The 25,098-nt window shown below is 55.2% G+C and overlaps 2 protein-coding genes across 2 annotated transcripts in view; one reads left to right on the forward strand and one right to left on the reverse strand.

The window, feature by feature from the left end:
* CDHR2 (cadherin related family member 2) overlaps nucleotides 1-8,668 on the forward strand; it is a 29,897-nt gene extending 21,229 nt beyond the window's left edge. The window contains exons 20-31 of the mRNA XM_019027877.4: nucleotides 178-227; nucleotides 2,427-2,578; nucleotides 2,726-2,834; nucleotides 2,924-3,012; nucleotides 3,474-3,542; nucleotides 3,649-3,726; nucleotides 3,821-3,881; nucleotides 3,959-4,083; nucleotides 4,606-4,719; nucleotides 4,800-4,880; nucleotides 5,669-5,726; nucleotides 8,478-8,668. Coding sequence (XP_018883422.3) covers nucleotides 178-227; nucleotides 2,427-2,578; nucleotides 2,726-2,834; nucleotides 2,924-3,012; nucleotides 3,474-3,542; nucleotides 3,649-3,726; nucleotides 3,821-3,881; nucleotides 3,959-4,083; nucleotides 4,606-4,719; nucleotides 4,800-4,880; nucleotides 5,669-5,726; nucleotides 8,478-8,618 — 1,127 coding nt within the window. The 3' untranslated portion in view covers nucleotides 8,619-8,668. The remainder of the gene's footprint in view (nucleotides 1-177; nucleotides 228-2,426; nucleotides 2,579-2,725; nucleotides 2,835-2,923; nucleotides 3,013-3,473; nucleotides 3,543-3,648; nucleotides 3,727-3,820; nucleotides 3,882-3,958; nucleotides 4,084-4,605; nucleotides 4,720-4,799; nucleotides 4,881-5,668; nucleotides 5,727-8,477) is intronic.
* A 79-nt stretch (nucleotides 8,669-8,747) lies between these two features.
* Nucleotides 8,748-23,268, reverse strand: GPRIN1 (G protein regulated inducer of neurite outgrowth 1). The gene is made up of 2 exons (XM_031010682.3): nucleotides 22,977-23,268; nucleotides 8,748-12,778 (listed from the first exon to the last, which is right to left on the reverse strand). The coding sequence occupies exon 2, from the start codon at nucleotides 12,733-12,735 to the stop codon at nucleotides 9,757-9,759; it is 2,979 nt and encodes a 992-aa protein (XP_030866542.1). The 5' UTR covers nucleotides 12,736-12,778; nucleotides 22,977-23,268; the 3' UTR covers nucleotides 8,748-9,756.
* Nucleotides 23,269-25,098: the final 1,830 nt, after the last annotated feature.

A 25,098-nucleotide genomic window follows, 5' to 3' on the forward strand; every position in this document is an offset into this window, starting at 1 on the left:
GGGAGGTGGATGACTTGCTAACTACTGGCCCAGTGGTGGATGTAATGGGGGTCTCTTTTGGTAGAGAGGTTGAGGGCAGGTTTAGGGGGATGAGCCCTGAGCTGTGCTCGTGGCCAGCCTTGGTCCAGGTGGGCAGTGTCCCGACCCCGCTGACCCCGTTCCCATTCACACCTGCAGTGATCATCCCTGAACTTGTGCTGCCCAACCGGGAGGTGGCTTCTGTCCGGGTAAGTTCTTGGCTCCAGCCTTTGTTGGTCACATGAGCCCCAGGGGACACAGGGCTGAGGCCTTCAGGCCTTTCATGGTAGAAAGAAAATATATGGGGTCCAACACATGAAGGGAAACCAACACCTGTCTAATCAATGTAATCAAACTTCACTGTGATAAATGTAGCATTCATAAAAATGTCATGACCGTAAATACCACTTGCAGTCTAGATATTTCTTACTATACCAGAATTCTTGAGTAATACAGAGAACTAATAGCTAATTGTAAATTAAGCCAGTGCCTTGTCATTAAATAATTCTCAGAGCCAGCTGGGCGCGGTGGCTCAAGCCTGTAATCCCAGCACTTTGGGAGGCCAAGGCAGGTGGATCACCTGAGGTCGGGAGTTTGCGACCAGCCTGACCAACATGCAGAAACCCCGTCTCTACTAAAAAGTACAAAATTAGCTGGGTGTGGTGGTGCATGCCTGTAATCCCAGCTACTTGGGAGGCTGAGGCAGGAGAGTCACTTGAACTCGATAGGTGGAGGTTGCGGTGAGTCGAGATCGCGCCATTGCAGTCCAGCCTGGGCGACAAGAGTGAAACTCTGCCTCAAAAAAAAAATAAATAAATTACTGGAGCCAAGTCATAAAAAGGCTTTCAGCTGTTTATGTTGCTGGATGTGGCAAGTTTATTAGGGGTGGTGGCCATGCCGTGTGGGGATGAGGCCTCCCACACCACCGAGGGCTGGGCCTGGCTGGGCTTCTTACTGACCTGGAGAGCTGCCTACCCTCTCTGGGACTCCGTTTCCCTGTTCAACAAGAAGCTAGCAGTTCCCAGAAGGTGGCATGTGGGTGCCATTCCCTATGCTGTGGAAAGGACATGGGTACAAGAGATGGACAGGGCTGGCCTTCCCCACTTAGAGCCGAGTGTAAGGACAGGGTCTCTCGGAGCCTCAGCTTCCTCTTGTAAAATGGGGATAGTAATTCTCCCTCTCTAGGTTGACGTTCATGCTAGAGACAGTGACTGTGTGACTTTCAAGTCTTAAGACAGCTTCCCAATCTTCTGCCAATTTGGTTCTAATGTCATGAGTTTAGCCACGGCAATTTTCTTTAAATAGACTCCTTTTTAAGACCTAAGCACTGGTGTTGGCCTATCCTTAACAGTAACGTTGGTGAACTCGAAGCTCTGTGTGCTGGTTAAATTTTTCTCTAAAAGGCACTAGAATGAATAAAAATGCTTGTGTCCCCTCCCCAACCAGCTTCATGGTCCACTAGGGGAATTGGTACTCCCCGCACGGAAATGAGGGATCCCAGGGGAGGTGCTTAGGAAATCTGAGCATCGCTGTGTGTGCACGCCAGTGTGTGTGCGCCAGTGTGTGTCTAAGTGTGAATGTGTGTGCGTGAGGGTGTGTATAAGGGTGAGTGAGTGTATGTGAATGTGTGTGACAGTGTGTGGGTATGTGATTGTGGGTGTGTATGTGTGTGACTGTGCAAGTGTGTGAATGTGTGTGAATTGAGTGTATTTGTGTGTGAGTGTGTGTGAATTGAGTGTGTGGTGAGTGCATTAGTGAGGGTGTGAGTGTATGAGTGTGTGTGTCAGGATAAGTGTGTGAGTGTGAGAGGGTGTGTGAGTGTATTTGAGTGTGAGAGGATAAGTGTGTGTCAGGGTGTGTGTGTGTGCGTGTGTGTGTGAGTGTGTTAGGGTGAGAGTGAATGTGTGAGTGGGACAGTGTGTGTGAGTGTGAGGGTGTGTGATGGTGTGTATGAGTGTGTGTGCATATGTGTGTAAGTGTGAGTGTGTTAGGGTGAAACTGTGTGTGTGAGTGGGACAGTGGGTGTGAGAGTGTGTGTGAGTGTGTGTGTGTGAGAGGGTGAGAGTGTGTGTGTGAGAGAGACTGTGTGTATGAGTGTGTGTGTGTGTGAGAGAGAGTATGGCAGTGGAGGGGTGTAGGGGGAGCAGGGCAGGATTTCCACACGTGAGGGACTTAGAGCAGTGATCTGTTTAGAGTTGGGGAACAGGGGCAGGTTCTTGTCCAAATCTGGATTTGCAGAGCAGGCACACTGTTTTTTGAAACCATTTGCTTATTCTGGGCAGCGTGGGGATGGCGGATAGAGACGTTGAGGGCCAGCCTCCCAGGCCACCCTTGCCTCTGATCCCTGCTGGGGTGGAGGGATGCCTGGCCTGGCCGGGCCCCCAGATATTGTCCACTCTTGTTCCCAGGCCAGAGACGATGATTCAGGGAACAATGGCGTCATCCTGTTCTCCATCCTCCGAGTAGACTTCATCTCTAAGGACGGGGCCACCATCCCTTTCCAGGGTGTCTTCTCGATTTTCACCTCCTCCGAGGCCGACGTGTTCACTGGGAGCATTCAGTAACTGCGGGCGGCCCTGGGAGGGAGGTTGCGGGGAGGGGCCCGATAGGAGCTTTCAGGCAGCAAGTCCCCCATCCTGGAGGTTACAAGGGTCCTGAGGATTCAGCTTGGGTTCCAAGACTGACCTGCACCTCCCGCCTTCCGCAGGCCGGTGACCAGCCTTGACTCCACTCTCCAAGGCACCTACCAGGTGACAGTCCAGGCCAGGGACAGACCTTCCTTGGGTCCTTCCCTGGAAGCCACCACCACCCTGAATGTGAGTGCTGGTCCCACCTCCAGCCCCCAACGCCCTCTGCCAGCCCCCAGGGTCCCTGGTGCCTCATCTCCTGCACACCCCCTTCCCAGCTCTTCACTGTAGACCAGAGTTACCGCTCGCGGCTGCAGTTCTCCACACCAAAGGAGGAGGTGGGCGCCAACAGACAGGCGATTAATGCGTAGGTCTGGGGAGCCCCGGAGGGAGGGGTAGGAAGAACAGGGTGTAGGAGCCTGGTCCCCAACAAAACCTGGATGGGATGTCTCTCAATCCTGTTCCTGACCCACATTTGACCTTGTCCCTGTCTTCAACCCTGTACTTTAACCTGCACGACGTTCTTGCATGTCCCCAGAGGCCCATACCCAGCCAAGGGCAGAGGGAAGCCTTGGAACAAGGCTGCCATGTACAGTTGTGAAGGCTGTGCGTTGCACAAGGGCACTCTGCTTGCTAAGCTATTCACCCAGCCCCAGAGGAAGGGATTTCCTTTTGTAATTTTCACAGAGATGCTACCTACTCAGCCAACAGAGCTGTCCAGAGGAGGTGCCCTTTCTCACTCACACAATTCTTAATCCCACTGGCACAGCCCTGGCCACAGGACCAGGCTAAGACCCCAGGCCTCTGTGACATCTGCCTCCTTTGCAGGGCTCTTACCCAGGCAACCAGGACTACAGTATACATTGTGGACATTCAGGACATAGATTCTGCAGCTCGGTGAGTGCCCAGAGGCCTGGGGATGGGGGTGAGGGGGAGAAGCGGTAGCAGGAGGGGCCTGCTGGGTGATCCAGCCTCCTGACTCTTCAACTCTGTCCCACTCCAGGGCCCGACCTCACTCCTACCTCGATGCCTACTTTGTCTTCCCCAATGGGTCAGCCCTGACCCTTGATGAGCTGAGCGTGTGAGTGGGGCTGCCCTTGGGGCAGGTGTGAGGGTGAGCAGGAAGCCTGGGGTGTGCCAAGGTCCCTCGGGCCTAAGTGGAGTTCTGTGGCCAGGATGATCCGGAATGATCAGGACTCGCTGACGCAGCTGCTGCAGCTGGGGCTGGTGGTGCTGGTGAGTGTGGGCAGGGTGGGGCAGCAGGTGGGGCTGCTGAAGACGAGTGTGCTTCCCTCACACTCATCTTTCTCCAGGGCTCCCAGGAGAGCCAGGAGTCAGACCTGTCGAAACAGCTCATCAGCGTCATCATAGGACTGGGAGTGGCTTTGCTGCTGGTCCTTGTGATCATGACCACGGCCTTCGTGTGTGTGCGGAAGAGGTGCGGCTCCCATTGCCCCCGTGTCTCCAACCTTCACCCTCTCCCACCACCCAAGACGTCGGGGGGTGGGGGTAGAAGGAGCTGGGGCTTAGGCACAGGTATACATGCATTCACTCCCCAGTGACCCAGTGCAAGATCTTGGGTGAGTCACCTCCCCTCCAGGAGCCTCAGTTTCCTTATCTGCGAAAGGGCATGACACTTGATTCCTCAGGGCACTCAAGGAAGTAACATGCATCTCACACCCAGCGAGACGTCTGGCACACACTATGCATTTAATAGATGCTGCTGCTTTTTCCAACATGTATAGAGTCAGCAGCCGTATCTGGGCTTGACTTCAAGCCTTGTCACTGGCTATTTGACCTTTGGCAAATCACTTGCCTTCTCTGGCTCTTACTTCTACCCTCCGTAAAATAGAGCTAACACTCACCTCCCAGGATCTTGTGAAGCCACATGCTCAGGGCCTCCACTGGGGACACAATAGGTGTGCAGCAACAGTGTGACCCCTCTTCCGGTTCCCCACAGCTACAACCGGAAGCTTCGAGCTATGAAGGCTGCCAAGGAGGCCAGGAAGACAGCAGCAGGGGTGATGCCCTCAGCCCCCGCCATCCCAGGGACTAACATGTACAACACTGAGCGGTGAGCAGGGGTCAAAGGGTAGGTAAGAGGCCTGGTGGGGTGGCTGAGGGCCAGGCAACTTGACCAGGCTTTCTCTCCAGAGCCAACCCCATGCTGAACCTCCCCAACAAAGACCTGGGCTTGGAGTACCTCTCTCCCTCCAATGACCTGGACTCTATCAGGTGAGCAGTGCCCCTCACAGCCAGGCTAGGTGGTGGTGGTGGTACAGGTAGTGACGGTGATGGTGGTGATGGTGTTGGTGGTGATGATGGTGATGACAATGGTGATGGTGTGGTCATGGTAGTAGTGGTAGTTGTGGTGGTGGTGGTGATGGTGGTGAGGTGATGGTGATGGTAGCAATGGTGATGGTGGTGATGATGACGATGATGGTGGTGATGATGGTGTTGGTGTTGAGGTGATGGTGATGGTTGTGATGGTGATGGTGGTGATGATGGTGATGATGACGATGATGATGGTGGTGGTGGTGGTGTTGGTGTTGAGGTGATGGTGGTGATGGTAGTGGTGGTGGGTGATGGTGATGGCAATGGTGATGGTGGTGGTCATGGTGATCATGGTAGTGGTGGCAGTTATCGTGGTGGTGGTGGTGATGGTGGTGGTGATGGTGGTGGTGATGGTAGTGATGGTGATGGTGGTGATGGTGATGATGACAATGATGATTGTGGTGGTGGTGTTGGTGTTGAGGCGATCATGATGGTGGTGGTGATGGTGATGATGGTAGTGATGGTGATGGTGGTGGTGATGGTGATGATGATGGTGGTGGTGGTGTTGGTGTTGAGGTGATGGTGATGATGGTGATGGTAGTGATGATGGTGATGACGGTGGTGGTGGTGATGGTGATGATGGTGGTAGTCGTGGTGATGGTGATGGTGGTGATGGAGGTGGTGGTTCTTGGGCACAGTAAGGGAGGACTGGGCCTGCCAACACCTGAGCTCCATCACCTCTCTTACAGCGTCAACTCCCTGGACGACAACTCTGTGGATGTGGACAAGAACAGTCAGGAAATCAAGGCAAGATGGGGGATGAATTGGTGCCTGGAGATTCCAACTTGGGTTCTTCTGTGGAGGGTTCAGGGCAGAGCTCAAGGGACCTGCTACTGACATGGGCAGTTCTGCTTCTCTGCACCAGGCCCCAGGAAGCCCTGTGGCTTTGGAATGGGGGTCCAATTCCTGCTCCTCCACTGGTTCACTGTGTGACCCTGAGAGACTTCTTGCCTCTGCTTCTCAGTTTTTTCACCTGTAAATGGGGATGGGAACATCAACCATGCAGGGCCATTGTGAGGATTAAGTAAAGGCAGGCATAAGAACCACTCGGCACAAACAAGTGCTCACCCATCTGCTTCCAGCCCTTTATGGCCGTTATAGGAAAGTCAGCTGGGGGTGGGAAAGGAGATCCAGAGGTGAACGAGCATAGTCTAGCAAAGGAGAGAAGATGGGTTCAAATAAACAACAGTACCACCATCTGTTAAACAGGTGAGTTGGTTGGATGAGATCAAGTGTTCATAGACTGGCCTGCTGCGTAAAAGCACCTGAGGAACTCTTGAAAAATACTGATGCCCAGGTCACACCCAGGTCCATGGGTGCAACATTCTAGCATTTTAAAGACCAAGAGTTCTGATTCTGATGGCCCACGTGGAGCCTGGGCATGGACCTGTTGTAAAAGCCGTTCAGGGGGTGCTAAGGTGCAGGAACGGTGGACACCGCTGGAGCGGGTCAGCAGGCTGAGTGTGGGGTGGGTCCTGGACATGGAGGGGTGGCTCTCTGGAAACAGAAGGAACTGCCCTCTCTCCTTCCCACTTTGAAAGCCACCTCTGGAGGAGACGCTTAAGGCCCATTGGAGCTGTGATAGGCTGAGGTTCTGTGTGTGGTGCTGCGGGGGATCCACCCACGTTTTCCCCCAGTCTGGGTTCTGGGCTTGGCTGGGTCCCTGGCCACTAGGGGCTCCCAACCTGACTTCATGGTTCAGAATTTGTTTTCCCTAAGGACTCCTTACATGGAAAGATTTGGTCAACCAAAGCCTCTCTTGGTCTTTAAAATGGTAGAATGTCGCACAGGGGCCCAGGTATAACACGGTGCAGGGAATCTGGCACAGAGGCCTCTGGACAGGCCCCAGGTATGGTTGTGTGGGTGGTAATGCAGGCAGCCAGGCAGTGCTGGAGGCCTCTGGGTAGATGCTAGGAGATGGTTAGTGGCCAAAACTCTAATGAACATGTCTGGGGAACTGAGGCAAAGGAACAGTCTTGTCTGCTGGAGTGCATGGCCTGTGGCAGAGGCTGATGCTGCTCCTAACCCAAGGGAGTGGAGTTAAGGACCCCCTGAGGTGTGGGTGGATCTGTGGACTGGGAAGGGGCAGGGAAGTAGGAGAAGGGTCTGGAGAGGGTGTGGGGACAAGTCACGGAAAGTCTTCAAAGCCAGAAAATTGCTCAGATTATGTCCTGGGAGGGCAGGGGGTTGCTATATTTCTGAGAAGCTGCCCAAGGCTCCGCCCTGTCTCCTGCAGCAGTGAGTCTTGCGGGTCTCTGGGCAGGTCCACGAGGCATGGGGCCTTCTTGGGAGCTGTCTGCCCCCTGCTCTCCCATGGCTGGGGTGGCGCAGGTGGATCCTTTTCCCAGGAATCTCTTGGTGCCCTGACTTGTCTAAGCTCCACACGTCTGTGTGGTAGGTGTGAGTGGCTGGAGAGATTATCACTCTAACCTCTCCAAGTAACCAGCAAGGAAATTCACATCCAGAGAGGGGTGCTGACTTGCTCAAAGTGGGACAGCGTGCAGGGCAGGAGCAGACCAGAACCCAGGTCTTTGGTCTCTGGCACCAGGTCATGTTATCGTGGGTGGCACTGAGCCTGCAGCTCTCCACTCGGGGTCTGTCTTGAGGGCTCTGAGGAACACAGGCAGAATGCTTAGCCCCTCTGGGGCCCCTCAGATGTTCCACTGTTTACTAGGGACCAGAACAGCCCCAGTCTGGAAAAAGCCCTTGGAGTGCCCTGGGGAGGGCGGTGGTGGCTGGGGCTCTGGCCCTGTGGGTGTCTCTGTAGCAGAGCAGCTGAGCTTGGGGGCCTGGCTGTTCCACAGGAGGGTGTGTGTGTGTGCACGCACACAGCATGTCGCATGGCGAGGTGGAAGAGGAAGGGCGGGAGAGATGAGTGAGTGTGTGCCATGATAAACTGCAGGTGGGACCAGCCTGTGGGCAGCGTCCCTCTGAGGGCAGCAAAAAGAGACGTCAAATTCAACCAGGGCAGTGTCACATCATGGACACGCTTTTGAACCAGCAAGACCAGTGGTCTGCCCCCTCTTCACCAGTAGACCTCTCTAAGCCTCAGTTTCCACATCTGTGAAGAGAGGGCATGTTCCCTCCCTCAGAGGGTTTCAGTGGGTAGTTGAGGTAATGGATGGACCTCAACCCACACGGTGCCTGCCGTGGGGTTCAGGGGGCAGGAACTGCGCTGGGCTGGCTCCTCGGCACAGGACACAGGGCCTGACATTATTTGGAACTGGGCAGAACAGCAGAGTGCCGCAGTGTTGGTGGGCAGGGCAAAGGCAAGAGTGGATCCCCCAGGCCACACCCTCCCCCTCCCCTAATCTGCATCACTATTAGCCAGGGCCACCTCTGGGACACAGCCTGGACCAGAGGCCCCAGGAGGGGCAGGGTGGGACCCCTGCCAAGGAACCATTGGTCCTGAGCTTGAAGCCCATCCACTCCCCTAGGGCCTGGGGCACTCGCCCCACCTTGCCTTGCCCTTCACACCTCCTCTCCCTCTCCCCGCAGGAGCACAGGCCACCGCACACACCACCAGAGCCAGATCCAGAGCCCTTGAGTGTGGTCCTGTTAGGACGGCAGGCAGGCACAAGTGGACAGCTGGAGGGGCCATCCTACACCAACGCTGGCCTGGACACCACGGACCTGTGACAGGGCCCCCCCCTCTTCTGGACCCCTTGAAGAGGCCCCACCACACCCTAACTGCACCTGTCTCCCTGGAGATGAAAATATATGACGCTGCCCTGCCTCCTGCTTTTGGCCAATCACGGCAGACAGGGGTTGGGGAAATATTTTATTACCAATGTATACTGTGACAGTTTGTAGCCAAAAACTGCGGCTGGAGGGGTGGGGACGGGACACTGAGTGGTCACAAGGGACTTGTGGGGCTCACAGCACAGGGGGGACAAGGGGCTGGAGAGGGTGGCCTTTAAAAGACAACTGTGGTTATAGAATGAGCTCTCTGTCCTGTCCCCAATACCCAAGAACACCGGTCACCCAGGATGCCAGGGCCCAAGAGCTTCTGTGAGCCCAGCTGTGACCTCCAGACCTTCCTGAGACCCTCTGGCCTTTCAGTGACTCTCTCTCAGCTGAGCCCCCAGGGTACTTCCTGCAGCTGTCTTTGGCCTCTCTGGGAATCTCAAACCTGTGACTCAGTGGGAGAGGGGATGGGGCTGGAAACAGGCGGGTGGGAGATAGGAACTGGGGAAGGACCACCAACAGCATGCAAGAGACGCCCCGGCCACGGGGCCCGCCACTGCGTGGAGACGCTCACACTCGTTCTACCTCACGTGCTGCCCGAGGCCTCACATTCAGAGACGTGCCCACTCGCGGGTCTCACACACCGATCCTCACCCACTTGAAGCTTCTGCCACTCAGACTTGTATGCAGTCTTTCCCTGTTCTGGGGATCTGGCCCCACCGGAGACCACAACGCACCAGTCTAGACATCTCAGGAGCCTGCCCCAGCTCTCAGGGGGTGGGAGGTGAGGGTGCTGAGCAGGTCCCCGTGGTCGCCCAGTGTGACCGGGAGTAGAGCTGAGGGCTGTGAGGGGACAGTGGGGCGTCAGGGCTGGCCGGGTTCGTGGCCTCGTGGCCACGAGGGAACTTGGTAGAAGGGGTTCTTCTGTATTTGTGATGGGAGGGGCTGGAAAGACGGGGAAGCAACAGCCCTAGAGGCTGCACAACCCCTCGGAGGCCTGTGGCACGCAGAGGGGACCCCTTCTAGGGGCCTGTGATCAAGAAGGGAGCCTGAGAAGGTCGGAAACTCGGGCGTACAAAATGGGGGCAGATCACTCGGCCGTGGGTCCCGCCCGCGAGCAGCACCGCGGCCGGCGCACACTCTGCAGCAGCGCGCGGAACAGGCCGGGCGGACGCTTGGCGGCGCCATCTGGGGGCGCGGTGCGCACCGAGCCCGAACGGCCGGGGCCGGCACGGGCGGCGGGCGGCGGCGCGGGCGCCCCTTGGCGGCCGTGCTCCTCGATCTGTCGCTCCAGATGCTTCTGGATGGCCATGCCCAGCACCTCCACCTCCATGGCGGCGCCGTATACCTCCCACGTCATGCCCTTCTCGTCCCAGCTCACGTCTCGCACGGGCTCAGCCGGCTCCGGGGGCGCTACAGCGGCCGCCAGCGCTGAGCCGGGCCGCACCCGCACTTCGGGGAAGGCGGGCGGCGCGGCGGCTTGAGGTGTCATGGGCCCAGTGGCCACGGAGCGCGTCTCGGCGGCGCCCAGCGACACCTGCAGGCCCGCATCTCGGCGCGAGGGCGGGCTGGGCGCGCGCGGCGCCGCCTGGAAGCTGAAGGCCGAGCCCCCAGCGCCGTCCTGCGGAGACATGGGGCTCACGGCCACTGAGACGCAGGCCTGCGCGCCCGCCTGAGTGCCCGCGTCCTCGCGCGGCGGCGGCGGGGCGCTCGCCTCCCACGACGGCGCCTTGGTGAAGTTGTCGCGAGTCCGCGGCCCCGGCGGGGGCGCTGCGGCCTCTGGGCAGGGGCTTCTCTCGGCCCCAGCGGCTTCCAGGTCTTTCTGGCCGAGACTGGAGGCCTCGGTGCTGGACACGGGCTCGGGCTTCGGCTCCACGCGGCCTTCACTGCCCCTGGCACCCTCGGGAGACCGGGCTGAGCCGAGGGCTTTGCGGTCTAACTGCCTGGAGGAGGAGGACGGCTTGGTCTTCTCCAGACTCAGGGGGGCCACCTTCCCCAGTGATGGGGACTCCGTTTTTCTGGAAGGTGCAGAGTCGGCCTTCCTCAGGGACACAGGCTCTCCCTTCCCTGAGGCCTGTGGTGTCTCCTTTTTCAAACACACAGCCCCTGCTTCTCCTGGTGCTGCAGCGCCCTCTTGCCCAGGGAGCTTTGTTTCTGCTTTGCCACCAGACTGCGGCTGTGCTTTCCCCGAGGCCCTGGGATCCGCCTTTGTGGTGGTAACAGGATTCCCCTTCTCTAGAGGCAGAGAACCCACCTTTCCCTCTGGGATGGCTTCTGCTTTTCCCAGGGACACGGGATCCACCTTCCCCGAGGGCACCGGGACTGTTTTTCCTGGAGTTGAGACCACTTTACCTACAGACACAGAGTCCCCTTGTCCAGAGGGGACAGCGTCTGCCTTTCCCCTGCTCACAGGGTCCTCCTTGCCCACCGCGAGGGGCTCGGCCTTCCCTGAGGCTGTGGGAGCCGCCTTTCCAGAGGCCACCAGACCTGCCTTCTCCGAGGACAGGGGATCTCCTTTTCCCCCAGTTGCTGGCTCAGCCTTTACTGCAGATGGGGGACCTGCTGTCTCCAAGGACCTGGGATCGCCTGGACCTGAAGACACAGGGTTTGTCTTTCCTGAAGAGTCAGGATTCACTTTTTCAGATGATGTCTTTTTACTTCCAGCAGATATGGGGTCCTCCCTTCTGGAGGACACCGGGTCCTCTTTTTCTGGGGATACAGTTCCTGCCTTTCCCACAGACACACGCTCTGCCTGTCCAGGAGACAAGAGCTCTGGCTTTCCTGAGCACATGGGGTCCATCTTTCCCAGAGAAACTGGATCCACCTTGCCTGAAGACATGGGATCCACATTTTTCAAAGACGTGAGATCTGTCTTTGCTGAAGCCGTGGTATCCGTGTGGCCAGACACAGGACGCGCCTCTCCTGAGGAGGCAGGGTCCATCTTTCCCAGGAACCGGGAGTCCTCTTTTGTGGCAGGCACAGTTTCTACATTTCCCACAGATGCGGGATCTGCCATCCCCAAGCATGTGGGATCCAGCCTTCCCAAGGACCCAGGAGCCCCGGTCCCAGAGGATACAGGCCCATTCTTGCCTGATGAGCCTGGAATCAGCTTGCCCAGGAGCCCCGGCTCTGTCTTTCCTGTGGACGCAGAATCCATGCTTTCCAAGGGCACGGGATCTGCCTTTCCCAAGGGCCCAGGATCTCTCTTTCCCGACAATACAAGATCTACCTTTTCTGCAGATGTAGGAGCGACCTTTTCTGAGGACACAGGATGCTCTTTTCCTGAATACCTGGGCTCCTCCTTTCTTGGGAATACAGGGTCCACTTTGTCTGAGGACACAGGATCCACCTTTCTCAAAGACCCAGGATCCTCCTTCCTCGGTGACACTGTATACGTCTTGCTGGAGCACAAAGGATCTACTTTTCCCAGGGATCCAAGATCTTCCTTTCTTAGAGTCATGGGATCCATCCTTCCAGGAGCCACAGGATCCCCCTTTCCCAAGATTTCAGGCTCTGCCTTTCCTGTAAACATGGGATCTGCCTTCCGCGAGGACCCAGGATCCTCCTTTCCTATGGAAGTGGAATCGGCCTGCTTTGAGGACTTGAAATCCATCTTCTCTAAGAACATGGGATTTCTGTCTTCTGAGGATTTGGGCTCAGTTTTCACGGAGGACACAGGCTCTGGCTTCCCAGACGTGGTGGTTTCTGGTGTCCCTGAGATGGAGGCTCCATGTGCCTCCAATGTCTCCTTGGAGGGTGCCTCCTGGGGAGAGAAGCAGGTTGGGGAGGGGCAGGCCAGGCTCCCTCTGGGGCCGTCAGAGCAGGAGGCCCCTTCCCCAGCCCCACTGGGGCTTCTGTGTCTAGACTCCATGCCTGGGCTTTGGTCAGGAGTGTGCCTGGGGGGTGCAGGGCTTGCCTTTTGCTGGGAGGGGCAGTAATCCCTCATAGCCGAGCTGCCAGCCCCCAGGCTCCCATCCTGTGGGCAGAAGAAGGCTGTGGGTTGGGGTCCTGGGGGGCTGGAGTCCTTTTGAAGCAGCTGGAGCCAGGCCGGGTCTTCAGCAGTGTCCATCTGCCCTCATGACCACGCCTGCACCCAAGGCTGCTGTCTGGTTCTGAAACAGAGAGAGAGCTGACTCAGACTTCCCAAAGCTCAGTGGGGGAGGAGCCTCTGCCTTCTCCCCCTCCTCACTGAGTGCTGTGTCCCATCTGGTCCCCACCTGTCCAGAGGGCCTGGACTAAAAACACAAACCCAAGCATGTCACTCCCCTGCTTCACTGCTCCCGGTGGCCCTCTGCATAAAGACGTCTTACAAGGCATTCAACGCCCTTCACAACTTGGCCACAGCCTAACTTTCTTTTTCTTTTTCTTTTTTGAGACAGAGTTTCGCTCTTGTTGCCCAGGCTGGAGTGCAATGGCGCGATCTCAGCTCACCGCAACCGCAACCTCCGCCTCCTGGGTTCAAGCGATTCTCCTGCCTCAGCATCCCAAGTAGCTGGGACTACAGGCATGCACCACCACGCCCAGCTAATTTTGTATTTTGTTGGTCAGGCTGGTTTCGAACTCCCGACCTCAGGTGATCCGCCCACCTCAGCCTCCCAAAGGCTGAGATTACAGGCGTGAGCCACTGCGCCCCACCCACAGCCTAACTTTTCAACTTTGCCTACTATTGCCCCTCTCTGTTCAACCCCACCCCATGCAACACACTATCCAGAAGTTATGCTTTTGTCCTCTAGGCCAGGGGCTGCAAGCTCTGATGTCCGGGGGTCAAGTAGGTAATTTAAGTGAGGGAAGTGGGTTAGGTATAAGACAAAAGGGAGTGGTGGGGACTATGGCAAATTAGAGAGCACATGCTCTGTCTAAAGGGATGGCCGGTGCGGTGGCTCACGCCTGTAATCCCAGCACTTTGGGAGGCTGAGGCTGACAGATCACTAGAGGTCAGGAGTTCAAGACCCCCCTGGCCAACATGGTGTAACCCCGTCTCTACTAAATATACAAAAAAATTAGCCAGGTGTGGTGGGGCACGCCTATAATCCCAGCTACTCAGGAGGCCGAGGCAGGAGAATTGCTTGAACCTGAGAGGCAGAGGTTGCAGTGAGCCAAGATCGTGCCATTGCACTCCAGCCTGGGCAACAGAGCAAGACTCCATCTCAAAAATAAACAAATAAAAACAAAAATTAATAAAAATAATAAAGGGAGAACCACTACTCCCATCAGCCAAGTGCTATCCTGGAGAAATGCAACCTGGTGGTCCCAGTTCTTCCAGTTGCTTAAGTGGGAAATCCGGACTTTAATGTAAAATATGCTCATTAATTAAAGGTTTAAAAAAAAAACAAAACCCCAAACATTATGTGGGCCAAACAAGACTTGCCTGTAGGCCACCAGTTTATGTCTATGTAGGCCCTGGAGAGCTGTGAATGGTTTATAGTCAAGGAAGGGACATAGTCAGATGTGTGTGTTTTCAAAGATTCCTCTGCGATGGTATGGAGGCTGGGCTGAAGGAGCACAGGGGTTGGCCAAGACCTGTGAGGAAGCTGGTAAATCATTCATTTAATCTTTCATCCATTTAATCCTTCATTCATTCACCTAGCCCCTTCTCTGCAACAGGCCCTGAGCAGTTGCAGGAATCTCGATGAGAGACAGCGCAGCAGAGGTCCTGGAGATGGTAGTTAAAGGCAGAATTGAGAAATCCAAAGGAAAACTGACAGGTACCAACAGGCTGTATTGGTAATGGCAGGGGCGGTCTGCAGGGTACTGGCTAGGGTGAGGGCTGCTGGGTGATGGTGCTGAGCAGGAGATGTAGGAAAGAGGGAGATCCGTTTTTGGACAAGCTGAGTTTCTAGTGCCTGGGGGATATCCAAGAAGAGGGTCCAGCAGGCAGCTGGACCTACAAGCAACCCCGTTCCATTACACACTCAGTAGCCAAAGCAAATAGAGCTCCTGATCCCCTCAAACCTGCTCCAAAACCATGGCTTTAATGCTCAGGCCCAAATCCCTAATCACCCTTGACTTTCACACCCCACGTCTATCAGCAAAACATAATGGAGTTACCATCAGAATATATCCAGCATCTGGCCACTGCCATCTGAACCCCCCACCATCTCTCACCTGATTATCCCTGCCTTTTCCTTTGTCCCATAGCTTATTCTCAACACAGCAGCCAGAGGGATCTTAGTAAAACCCGAGACAAATCATGTACCCCTCTGCTCGGAACCAGGCAGTGTCTCCCCATCCCATGCGAAGTAAAAGTAAACTCCTTAGAATGGCTCAGAAGCCCCTGCATCTTCAGGCCCCGTCACCTCCTCTGCCCTTTCTGCTGCTGCTCTCCCTCTCCCTCACGCTGCTTCAGCCACGCGGGGTGCCTCGCTGTGCGCCTTGCTGTGCCTTGAACACGCCTGCCTCCATGCCTTGGCGCTGCCTGCTTCTTCTGCATGGAGAGATTTCTCTCCAAATATCTGCATGGTCGGCTCCCCAAGGCTTTCCCTGACCCATGCAATGTAAAACAGCCTCCTCCCCAGCTCTGGCTGGCATTCTCCACCCTCTTATTCTAATCAGTTTTTCTCCATAGTACCTGTCACCATCTGACATATCACATATATTCGTTTATTGCTTGTGGTGTGTTGCTCTCATTAAAATGCCAGCTCCAGGAGGTGGGGACTTTGCTGTGCTATCTGATATATCCCAGAGTTGAGACCTGGCACCCATGCAGTAAGCAAGGAAGATCCTCATACGGATTTGTTCCATGAATGACTGAATGACCTAAGATGCAGAGCCACCTGTGCCCTCCCTGGCTCAAAACCCTCCTCATTCTTGCCGGAAATGTAAATTAGTTGTAATCTTTTTGGAAGGACATTTGTCAATTTCTATCAAAGTTTACAACACGCATAGCATTTGAGCCACCAAGCCCACCTCTAAGCATGGTCCTAAAGATAGACCTGGGGTCCTGAAGATGGCCCTGGGGTACACAAGGGCATGGCTAGTGATGAGAACAAGATGGGGAGGCAGGTTCTGTGAACCGTGGGACAACCACGCAGAGCACCGGGCAGCTACTGGAAGGTGTGGGGTAATGAGGGAAAGCACCCAAGATAAATTAATTGAAAAAGGCCAGGGGACAGCATCGCTACTGGGATCCCACGCGTGTAGCCAAGGAAAAGGACACACATGGATGGGTTTATTTATAAAGAGAATTTCTGGATGGAATCCTATAAAACTTTTAGCAGTGACTGCCTCTCAGAAGGAAGAGCGGGGATCTGAGGGTGGGAGAAGCTTTTCTTTGTGCGCCCCTTTGTGATGTTTAAATTGTGGTTATGTGCGCACATAGTCCTTTTTTTTTCCAATGGACAATAAAGAGAAACCTTTAATGACTCACTCTTACCTTTGGGGTAAAGTCCAGCTCTTTAATATGCTCCTAAGCCCCTATGTTTCTACTTAAGTGCTGGGATTTATCTTTCATTACCCACTCCCACCCCCAAAACATGTACACACACACATACACACTCTCTCTCTCCCCCACCATCTCAGCCTCTACACACCCTCTTCTGGAGGAGTCTCTCCCTCCCTTCTTGCCTGGCTGTCTCTTATTACACCTTCAGATCTCCGTTAAAACACCTCCTCCTCTAGTGGGCCTTGTTTGGCTACCAGCTTCCTGGGGATTCCTGTAGCCTCTCGTTCCTCCTGTAACAAGGCTCATGTCACTCTGCATCTGGCCATTTACACCTCTGGGTCCCTGGCCAGACCTCAGGTCTCTGGATGGGGACACAGTCGATACTGTTCACTACTGGGTCCCTCAGGCTCTGGCTTATGAGGTGGGGGAGGGGGACCGTCACTAAGCGGGGAACACAGGAAGAGGAACAGTTTTGCAGAGGATCATGGGGCACTGGGTTTCGGAAGTGGAACTGGAGTGCCCATGGGACTTATGGGGGGTGACATCCAGGAGGCAGTAGGAAGCAGGCCAGAAGCACGGGAGAGGTCTGGTTGGAATTCTTGGGATCACTGGATGGTCACCAGCCTGCAGGGGTCAGGTAGGCATCAGATTTGAGTGGCGTGAATTGAGTCCATCTTCATCTTTGGCCTTTTGATAGTGACATGGGCACAGACAAATATTTGTTTTCTCCTACAAGGGAGATGATGAAAGACTCCTGACATCCCCAGACTGAGGGAGACAAGAGGGGGTGGTGGGGACTGTGGCAAACTAGAGGGCACTGGCCCCTTCTAAAGGGGCAACTGCACTCAATTCCTGCCAGCTGCGGCCAATTAGGAATCATTCCATTAACTCAGCATTTACTGAGCACACAGGCAATGTTCTAGGCATTATTCTTGGGACTGAGGATACAGCAGTGAATAAGAAATGTGGGGTCCCTGCCTTATAGATGCAGAAAGATTGGGAGGAGAGAAATAAACAAGTGGCAAATAAATCACAGTATTTCAAATAATGGATGCTGTGAAGACAAAGGAGTGGGCAGCTGGTTTAGACATGTGGTCAAGAAAGGCCCCTCTGAGGCAGTTACCATCTGAGCCAGCCATGAAGAGCTGGAGTGGAGTCGGAAAGGGGGTGGCAGCGGAAGAGGAGGCAGCAAATCACACGAGGCATGGTGGAGGAGGGGGGTTTAGCCTAAGGGCACTGGAAACCCTGGAAGTATTTTCTTTTTATTTGAGACAATGTCTCACTCTGTTGCCCAGGCTGGAGTGCAGTGTCCCGATCTCGGCTCACTGCAGCCTTGACCTCCTGGGCTCAAATGATCCTTCCACCTCAGCCTCCTAAGCAGCTGGGATTACAGATGTGTGCCACCATGCTGGGTTAATTTTTGTATCTTTTGTAGAGATGAGGTTTCGCCATGTTGCCCAGGCTGGTCTAAGAGCCAAACTCCTAGGCTCAAGTGATCCTCCCACCCCAGCCTCTCAAAGTAATAGGATTATACCTTGATCTCTTGAGGCCAAGAGTTCCAGACCAGCATGGGCAACATAGCAGGATCTCGTGTCTACAATAGGATTATACCTAGCACCTAGTGAGCCACTGTGTCCCGCCCCTTGGAAGTATTTAAGCAGGGAAGTGAATGTGGCCGCTGTGCCTCCAGGTTTCCTAAATTTTTTTTTAGCTAAGTCATAAATCTGGATATCTGTATTTTATTATTTATTTATTGAGACAGAGTTTTGCTCTTGTCCAGGCTGGAGTGCAATGGTGCTATCTCGGCTCATTGCAACCTCTGCCTCCCAGGTTCAAGTGATTCTCCTGCCTCAGCCTCCCAAGTAGCCGGGATTACAGGCATGCGCCACCATGCCCGGCTAATTTTGTATTTTTAGTAGAGACAGGGTTTCTCCATGTTGGTCAGGCTGGTCTCGAACTCCTGACCTCAGGTGATTTGCCTACCTTGGCCTCCCAAAGTGCTGGGATTACAGGCATGAGCTACCACGCCCAGCCTGGATATCCATATTTTAAATATTGGCTAATTTAAAAAATATCATACAGGCTAAACAAAACACTTTTTTTTTTTTTTTTTTGAGACAGAGTCTTACTCTGTCACCCAGGCTGGAGTGCAGTGGTACAATCTCAGCTCACTGCAACCTCTGCCTCCCGGGTTCAAGCAATTCTCGTACCTCAGCCACCCGAGTAGCTGGGGCTACAGGCGCACATCACCACGCCCAGCTAATTTTTTAAATTTTTACTAGAGACAGAGTTTCACCGTGTTGGCCAGGGTGGTCTCGAACTTCTGGCCTCAAGTGACTGGCTTCCTTGGCCTCCCAAAGTGCTGCGATTACAGGCATGGTCCACCATGCCCGGCCAAAACACTTTCATGAGCCAACTTTGACCCCTAGGTCACCAGCTTGCAACCTCGGATCCATCTGGCCCTTGGGCTATGGAAAAGGACGTTATAAGCCAGGGTGACCGGGAAGATGGTCAAGGGAAAGGGCCCTGGGGCGGAGTTCCACGGCTGTAATCCCAGTGCTTTGGGAAGTCAAAGTGGGATGACTGCTTGAGGCCAGGAGTTCCAGATCAGCATGGGCAACACAGCAAGATCCCGTCTCTACAAAAACTTTAAATTAAAATAAAAAAAAAAAGAAATTAGCCAGGTGTGGTGGCATGTACTTATAGTCCTGCCTGCTCCAGAGGCTGAGGCAGGAGGATCTCTTGAGTCCAGGAGTTTGAGGCTGCAGTGAGCTATGATCAGCCTGGGTAACAGAACAAGAAACTGTCTTTAAAACAGAGACAGGGAGAGAGAGAAAGGGCCCAGGTTCCAGTGAGGGCCAGGATCTGCCTACCATGCCTGCCTGTTTCCTTCTCTGGAAAATAGGAATTCAACAGCTGCCTGGCTGGTGTACAGGGAGTTTAGCTGGAGCTGGAAGGAGTCAGCAAAGGATATAGGAAGGGTGCTCTGGGCCCTCACTACCCCTCATTTCAGCCCTGGAAGCCCAGCCCTGGGGTCCTCACACACCAGCCCAGCCAATAAGCTCCTCTCCCTGGGTGCAGCCCGGGCAGAAAGTCAGGCCAGCCCACCGCTTATCAGCTCTGTGACTTCAAGCAACGCCCTTCTCCTCCTTGGGGACCTTGAAGAACCCACCTCCTGCTCCCCCAGGGCTATAGTGAGAATTAAAGAAAATGAGGGGTGTGCCTGACTCTGCTCACTTTAGTGCTGGGCTGTGTCTGTGGAAGGCCTGTTTTTATCTGCTCAGCTTGTCAGAGCCCAGCTGTGCTCCCAGGAGGGGGCAGGGGAGGAAAGGGCCTGCAGCAGAGACACAAACCAGCAAAACCTGACCCTCAGACAGGCTTGTTTGACCCACAGAGCTACACACATTTTAAAATCAGTTTTAAAAAGGAATTAACTGATCAACTTCTAAACATTAGAAGATTTCATGTGACAGTAAGATTTCCAGCTTCTCTTGGAAAACTAAAATTTGGCAATCTGAGCGTGCTTCCTGCCTGGCAACATTCAGCTGGAGCCCCAAAGGGACAGCCTCCTTAGATGGGGGTGTACTCTCCAATCAGCCACAATTCCCCCTCTTCCCCATGGTGTCCTAGACACTGAGGCTGACTGTCTGCTGCCATCAATCATGGAATTCTCACTGTCATGTTTCTCACAGCCGGCCCTTCATGTATGTTACCCTCCTGGCCTGTAGCCACCTGAGTGTGGACCCTGGAGCACAATGCCATGAAAGGCAGAGGTGACCTTGTACAAATCAAGCCCTTACTATGTGCAAATCCCACCCGCCTGCCAGGCAGCTGTTGTAGTCCTGTTTTCCAGAGGAAGAAACAGGTTCTAAGAGGCAAGCTTGGCTCAGCTGATAACATGCCCCTTTTGAAAGTCCCCAGGCTTCCCATCCCCAACTTGTATTTTCCAGCCTCTGAGATGGGATAAAGTCCAGGGTAGGGACAGAGAGCCTGGTCAGGGAGGTAGAAAGATGTGGGGTCAAGCCCCAGCTTAGTCATTGACATCCTCTATGACTCTGAGTGAGTTTTTCTACTCTGTGGGTCTCAGTTTTCCAATCTGTGAAATGGGAGAGGGGATGTAGTTACATCTGGAAGAGATAGGCCAGCCCTGGGTTTCAGAACTGCCCCAAGACCACTCCTAGGGGCTCTACTGCTCACAGTTCTGCTGGGCCCTTCCTGGATCTTGGGGAGGCCTGAGGATCCTCCAGCTGCTTCTCTGAGAGGCAGCCCAGGCCTGAGGCCCCACATTCTCTCCCCGCAACTATCCCACTAGAACCCAGCTCCATTACCTGGGCCCAGCACGCTCACTGTCTTTCTTTTTTTGAGACCGAGTCTTGCTTTGTTGCCTAGGCCGGAGTGCAGTGGCATGATCTCGGCTCACTGCAATCTCCACCTTCCAGGTTCAAGTGATTCTCCTGCCTCAGCCTCCCGAGTAGCTGGGATTATAGGCATGTGCCACGACACCTGGCTAATTTTTGTATTTTTTGTAGAGACAGGGTTTCACCATGTTGTTTAGGCTAGTCTTGAACTCCTGGCCTCAAGTGATCCACCCACCTCGGCCTCTCAAAGTGTTGGGATTACAGGCATGAGCCACTGCACCCGGTCTCAGTCTCTTTTTATCATCTGGATCCCACAACAATCTCATGAGGGGGGCATTATCATCCCATTTCACAGATGAGGCCACTGAAGTCAGAGGGAGAAGACTTGACCAAGGGCACACAACTGGAGCGGGAGGGAAGGCTGTAGCTCAAAGCCAGTTGTGCCCAAGCACAAAACCTGAGTTCTTTCTAAGATCGTGGACACTGACACTTGGCTTTTTCTTTCTTTCTTTTTTTTTTTTTTTTGAAGACAGGGTCTCACTCTGTTACCCAGGCTGGAGTGCAGTGACACAATCATACCTCCCTGTAGCCTCCAACTCCTCAGCTCAAGCAATCTTCCCTCATCAGACTCCTAAGTAGCTATAGGCATGCGCCATCACACCCAGCTAATCTTTAAATTTTTGTAGAGACGGGGGTCTTGGTATGTTGCCCAAGCTTGTCTCAAATTCCTGGCCTCAAGCAATCCTCCTGCCTGGGCTTCTCAAAGTATTGGGATTACAAGTATGAGCCACTGCACCTGACCTGACACTTGGTTCTTAAAACCCCCTTTCTGGTTTTTGAGGTCAGGCCAAGGTTCCTCCCAAGCAACAGTGCCAAGGAGCACGCAGTAGAAGAAGCAAGAGCTCCCCTGCCCCTGCATACATTCCCCCACCTGTGGGAACGCACAAACCCTATGAGCAGATGAGCCTGTACACTTGGGCACAAACAGGTTGAGTGTGGCCTGACTGAGGCAGAAGGCAGAAATGTCTGCTAGGTATGTAGGCGGGCTCACCTGGCATGCAAAGGAGTGAGCAGACTGCTTGTGGATGTATGTACCAGCTTGGGCCACTCTGGGGCCAGGACCTGGCTCCTGTGTTCTGCTCAAGAAGAGCTTGTTGTGCGTATGTACACCCTGCATGTGCAGAATGGCCTGTGTGTTTGTGCCTCGTGGGGGCTACTTGGACCCTGTGGGTCTCTCACTCCTGGGAGAGCTTATCTGGGTGTTGCACAGGTGCCTGTGTCCTGCTCCCAGGGAGAGCAGCAGCCCCTGTGGCTGCCCATTCAGGCCACAGAGACCTGGCCAGCCATTCCTTTCCCTCTAGGATTTCTTTCCAGCATGGAGCTATCCTTACGCCCATAAACAGGGCCAGAACTGCCAAGCACCTGCAAATACCTCTTCTGTGCTGACAAGACCAACAAAGGCTTGAGGGACTTCGTCAGGCATCTGAGTGTGTCTGAGAATCTCAGTCTGCTGCCCCTCGTCCCCTTCTCTCGCAGTGCCCTCAGAGCAGCGAAGTCTCCTGCTCGGGGGTGTGGGGGGAGAAGGAATCTAAAGGTGTTAGCCAGACCTGCTTCCAGAAACGGCCCTCAGACCATGCATACATACATACATAGGAGGGCAAGAATGGACGTTCATGGACGTGCAAACGTGGGCCAGTGTGGGTGGGAGTGGGCAGCACGCTAAGAGACAGAGTGTGTGTGTAAGAGAGAGTGTGTGCACAAGGGTGGCAGTCTACTCCAGGGTATCTGGGTACGCAAGGGACCCCATGAGCAGGGGTGAGCAGGCCAGGGCAGGGTGGCCCCGAGTGTGTTGTGATCAGGGAGAATTGTTGAGTTGATGTCCATGCTGTGATCCGCGATGGCTGGTTTGAGTGCGTAGCTGTGCCTGGGTGTGTACGCAAGGCTCCCACCCAGTACCCTGGGTGACAGGTGGCCGTGTGTATGAGTCTAATGGAATGACCAACAGCCATTGTGCGTGTGCGGTAGACCTGTGGCCTCACTCGAGGAAATGAGGCGCCCGTGTGTGAACGCGGTGTTGTGTGATCGCGCCCCGGAGTGTGTGCCACACTGGGTGTGTGACGGCGAGTGTGCTCAGTAGTGCGAGTGGAGCCAGTGGAGCATTGAGCTCGCTCCGGGGAAGATGAATCAACGCGGGAGGACGCCCTCCCCCCAGTGGCGGGAAGCACCCCCTCCCGCGCGGCCGTGCCGAACAAAGCCAGCGGGCGGCGGCAAGGCCGGGCGCGGGGCCGACACCACAGCCAGGGCAGCCTGGCCCGCCGGGCCCCTCGGATGTTCGGCCCGGGGCTGCGGGACCCGCCCCCGCCCCGCCCCGCCCCGGCGAGGAGCCTGGAAACAGACACCCACCGCCCCCAGCCGCGCGCACACACCCGGGCTCATGCCGCGCGAGGTGTCCGAGCCCCGCCGCCGGGGGGCTTCGAGGACCCTGGACAGCGGCTCCGGGGCGGCAGCGAGCGGATGAAGGGGCTGCCGCCGCCCGCCCGGAAAGACAGCGGGTGTGGGCGCGGCGCTTACCAGGCAGTGCCGCTGCTCCGGCTCCTGGGCGAGATGCGCTCCGGCTCCCGCCGCCGCCGCCGCCGCCCGAGCGGCCTCGGCTGCCTCCGGCCGGGCTGGCGGGAGGACCCGCAGACTCGGCGCCGCCGTCCCCAGCGCCGGCTCCGCGCTCCCGCCCCGCGCCCCGCCCCGGGCATGCGCACTAGCCGCCCGGCCGCCTCGGAACCGCGAGGGGGCGGTGACCGCGGGGAAACCGCGGCCTGAAGGAGCGAGGGAGGGGCGCCCCTCGCTGGCCAACCCTAACTGCGGCCGCTGGGCTCCCGGGTTCCGCGCCGTCCTCGAGCGGGTTCCCACTTCACAGACAGGGAGACTGAGGGCCGGAGAGGCTGCCCCTTTGCTGCGAGCTTGCTGAGGGCGGGGCGCGCCGTCTAGCAGATCTTAGACCAGCCCCTCGAAAGCCCTCGCCTGGCTTGACCAAGGAGGGAACTGGGGCTCAGAGGGGGCAGTCGCCGGCCTGAGGACTCGAGGCGCCTGGATGGGGACCCAGGTCGGCGCGATCTCCCGGCTCCGCCAGCGAGGAAATTTCCCGCCTCCGCCCCCTCCCCCCACCCCCGGCCGCACTTCCGGCCTCCTCTTCCCCGCCCCCGGCCCTTTGTCTCGCCGCTGCCCACGCTCCAGCGACTGGCGGGGACGCCGGAGGTAGTGGTGCGGGAGAGATGCCTTCCAGTCCCTGGCTGCGGCCTCCCCGGGGGCCCGCCCGCCCCCCTCCCCCTGGATACCCTCGAGCAAATCATTTCACCTCTCTGCACTTCAGTTTCTCGATCTGTAAAACGGGACTCACATTATGCACCTCACGGTGGTCTTGGAAGGGCAAAGTAGGTGTTCAGGGGCTTCCAGTGGTATCTGAATCACCAAGGACACAGAGACTCGCTGCCCACCCCCTCCACATTTCCCTGCAGAGAAGGAGTTCCCTTCCCCTTGACTTCCCAGAGGAGAAAAAATAATTCCGTAATTGCCCTAGATGTGACAAAACCCTCTCGCACCGCTACTATGAAGCCACCACCATCTATTAATCAATGGTAACAACTATTGGCAATGATGCTTATGTAGGGCCAGACACGGCGCTAAGATTCTGTTTACAGGTTTTATCTAATTTCAATTTCCAATCGCTTAGGAGCAAGTTAATATTAATGTATTATATCTCCATTTTTCAGATAAGAAAACAGAAGCAGATAAGTAACTTGTTTGTGGTCACACATCTAGTTAGTAGTGGAGCTGGGATTACAAACCCATGCAGTCTAACTCCTGAAACCTCACGTCTTATTCTTACATTTTACTCCCCTCTCTTACTTGGTGAACCGTAAGTCACCGTGATCCTTTAAAAAAATATATATATATATTTAAAATTCTAGGTGATAAATGAAGAAAATCCGTGGGACTGGCGTCTCCAGGAAGCACGCCAGGCAAGGAGGAAACCTCAGCGTGTCGGACCGGTTTCAGCACCACGGACAGCACCACACCAGGGCTGCTTCCTCACATTTCCGGTCCTGAAAATTGCTCATTCACTGCCCACAAGGCCATTTCGCTTCAGAGCTTACAGACCCTTATTCCACATTCATCATTTCATTTTTTTCTCCCTACAGCCCTTCAAAGTAAAGATTACTGGCTCCACGACACAGGTGAAATTAAGGCTTGGAGAAGTTCACAGATGTGAAAAGTGGCAAGAACCAACCTGCGATCGAAAAGGGTCCCCGTGGGACAGGACAAGGGTGGACAGGAGCAGAGACTAGGCAGGAGTGAGGAGGCTATGGCAAGTGTTCAGGTGAGCGATGATGATGCCTGAACCACGGCGGCATTTGTAGGGATGGAGAGGAAGGGTCAGATTGGATACCTATCTAGGGGTAAAATCAATAGGCCTTGACCATGAGGTGGATGTGGGTGGAGGGGAGAGAGAACTTTGCTGTCTCTCTGAGATTCTGCCTTGGGGAGCCAGGTGGATGAAGGACAGATAACTTATGAGCTCTGGGGGGGAAAGAGGGGTTTATAGGATGGCCGTGCTGATACATTTGAGTCCAGAACTGAGTTCTGTAGTGGCCAAAGCTGAAGGCAGACAAGGGAGCCCATCCATCTCCAGCTGGTGCTG

Source organism: Gorilla gorilla, chromosome 4, assembly GCF_029281585.2.
Source record: "Gorilla gorilla gorilla isolate KB3781 chromosome 4, NHGRI_mGorGor1-v2.1_pri, whole genome shotgun sequence".
Lineage (NCBI taxonomy): Eukaryota > Metazoa > Chordata > Mammalia > Primates > Hominidae > Gorilla > Gorilla gorilla.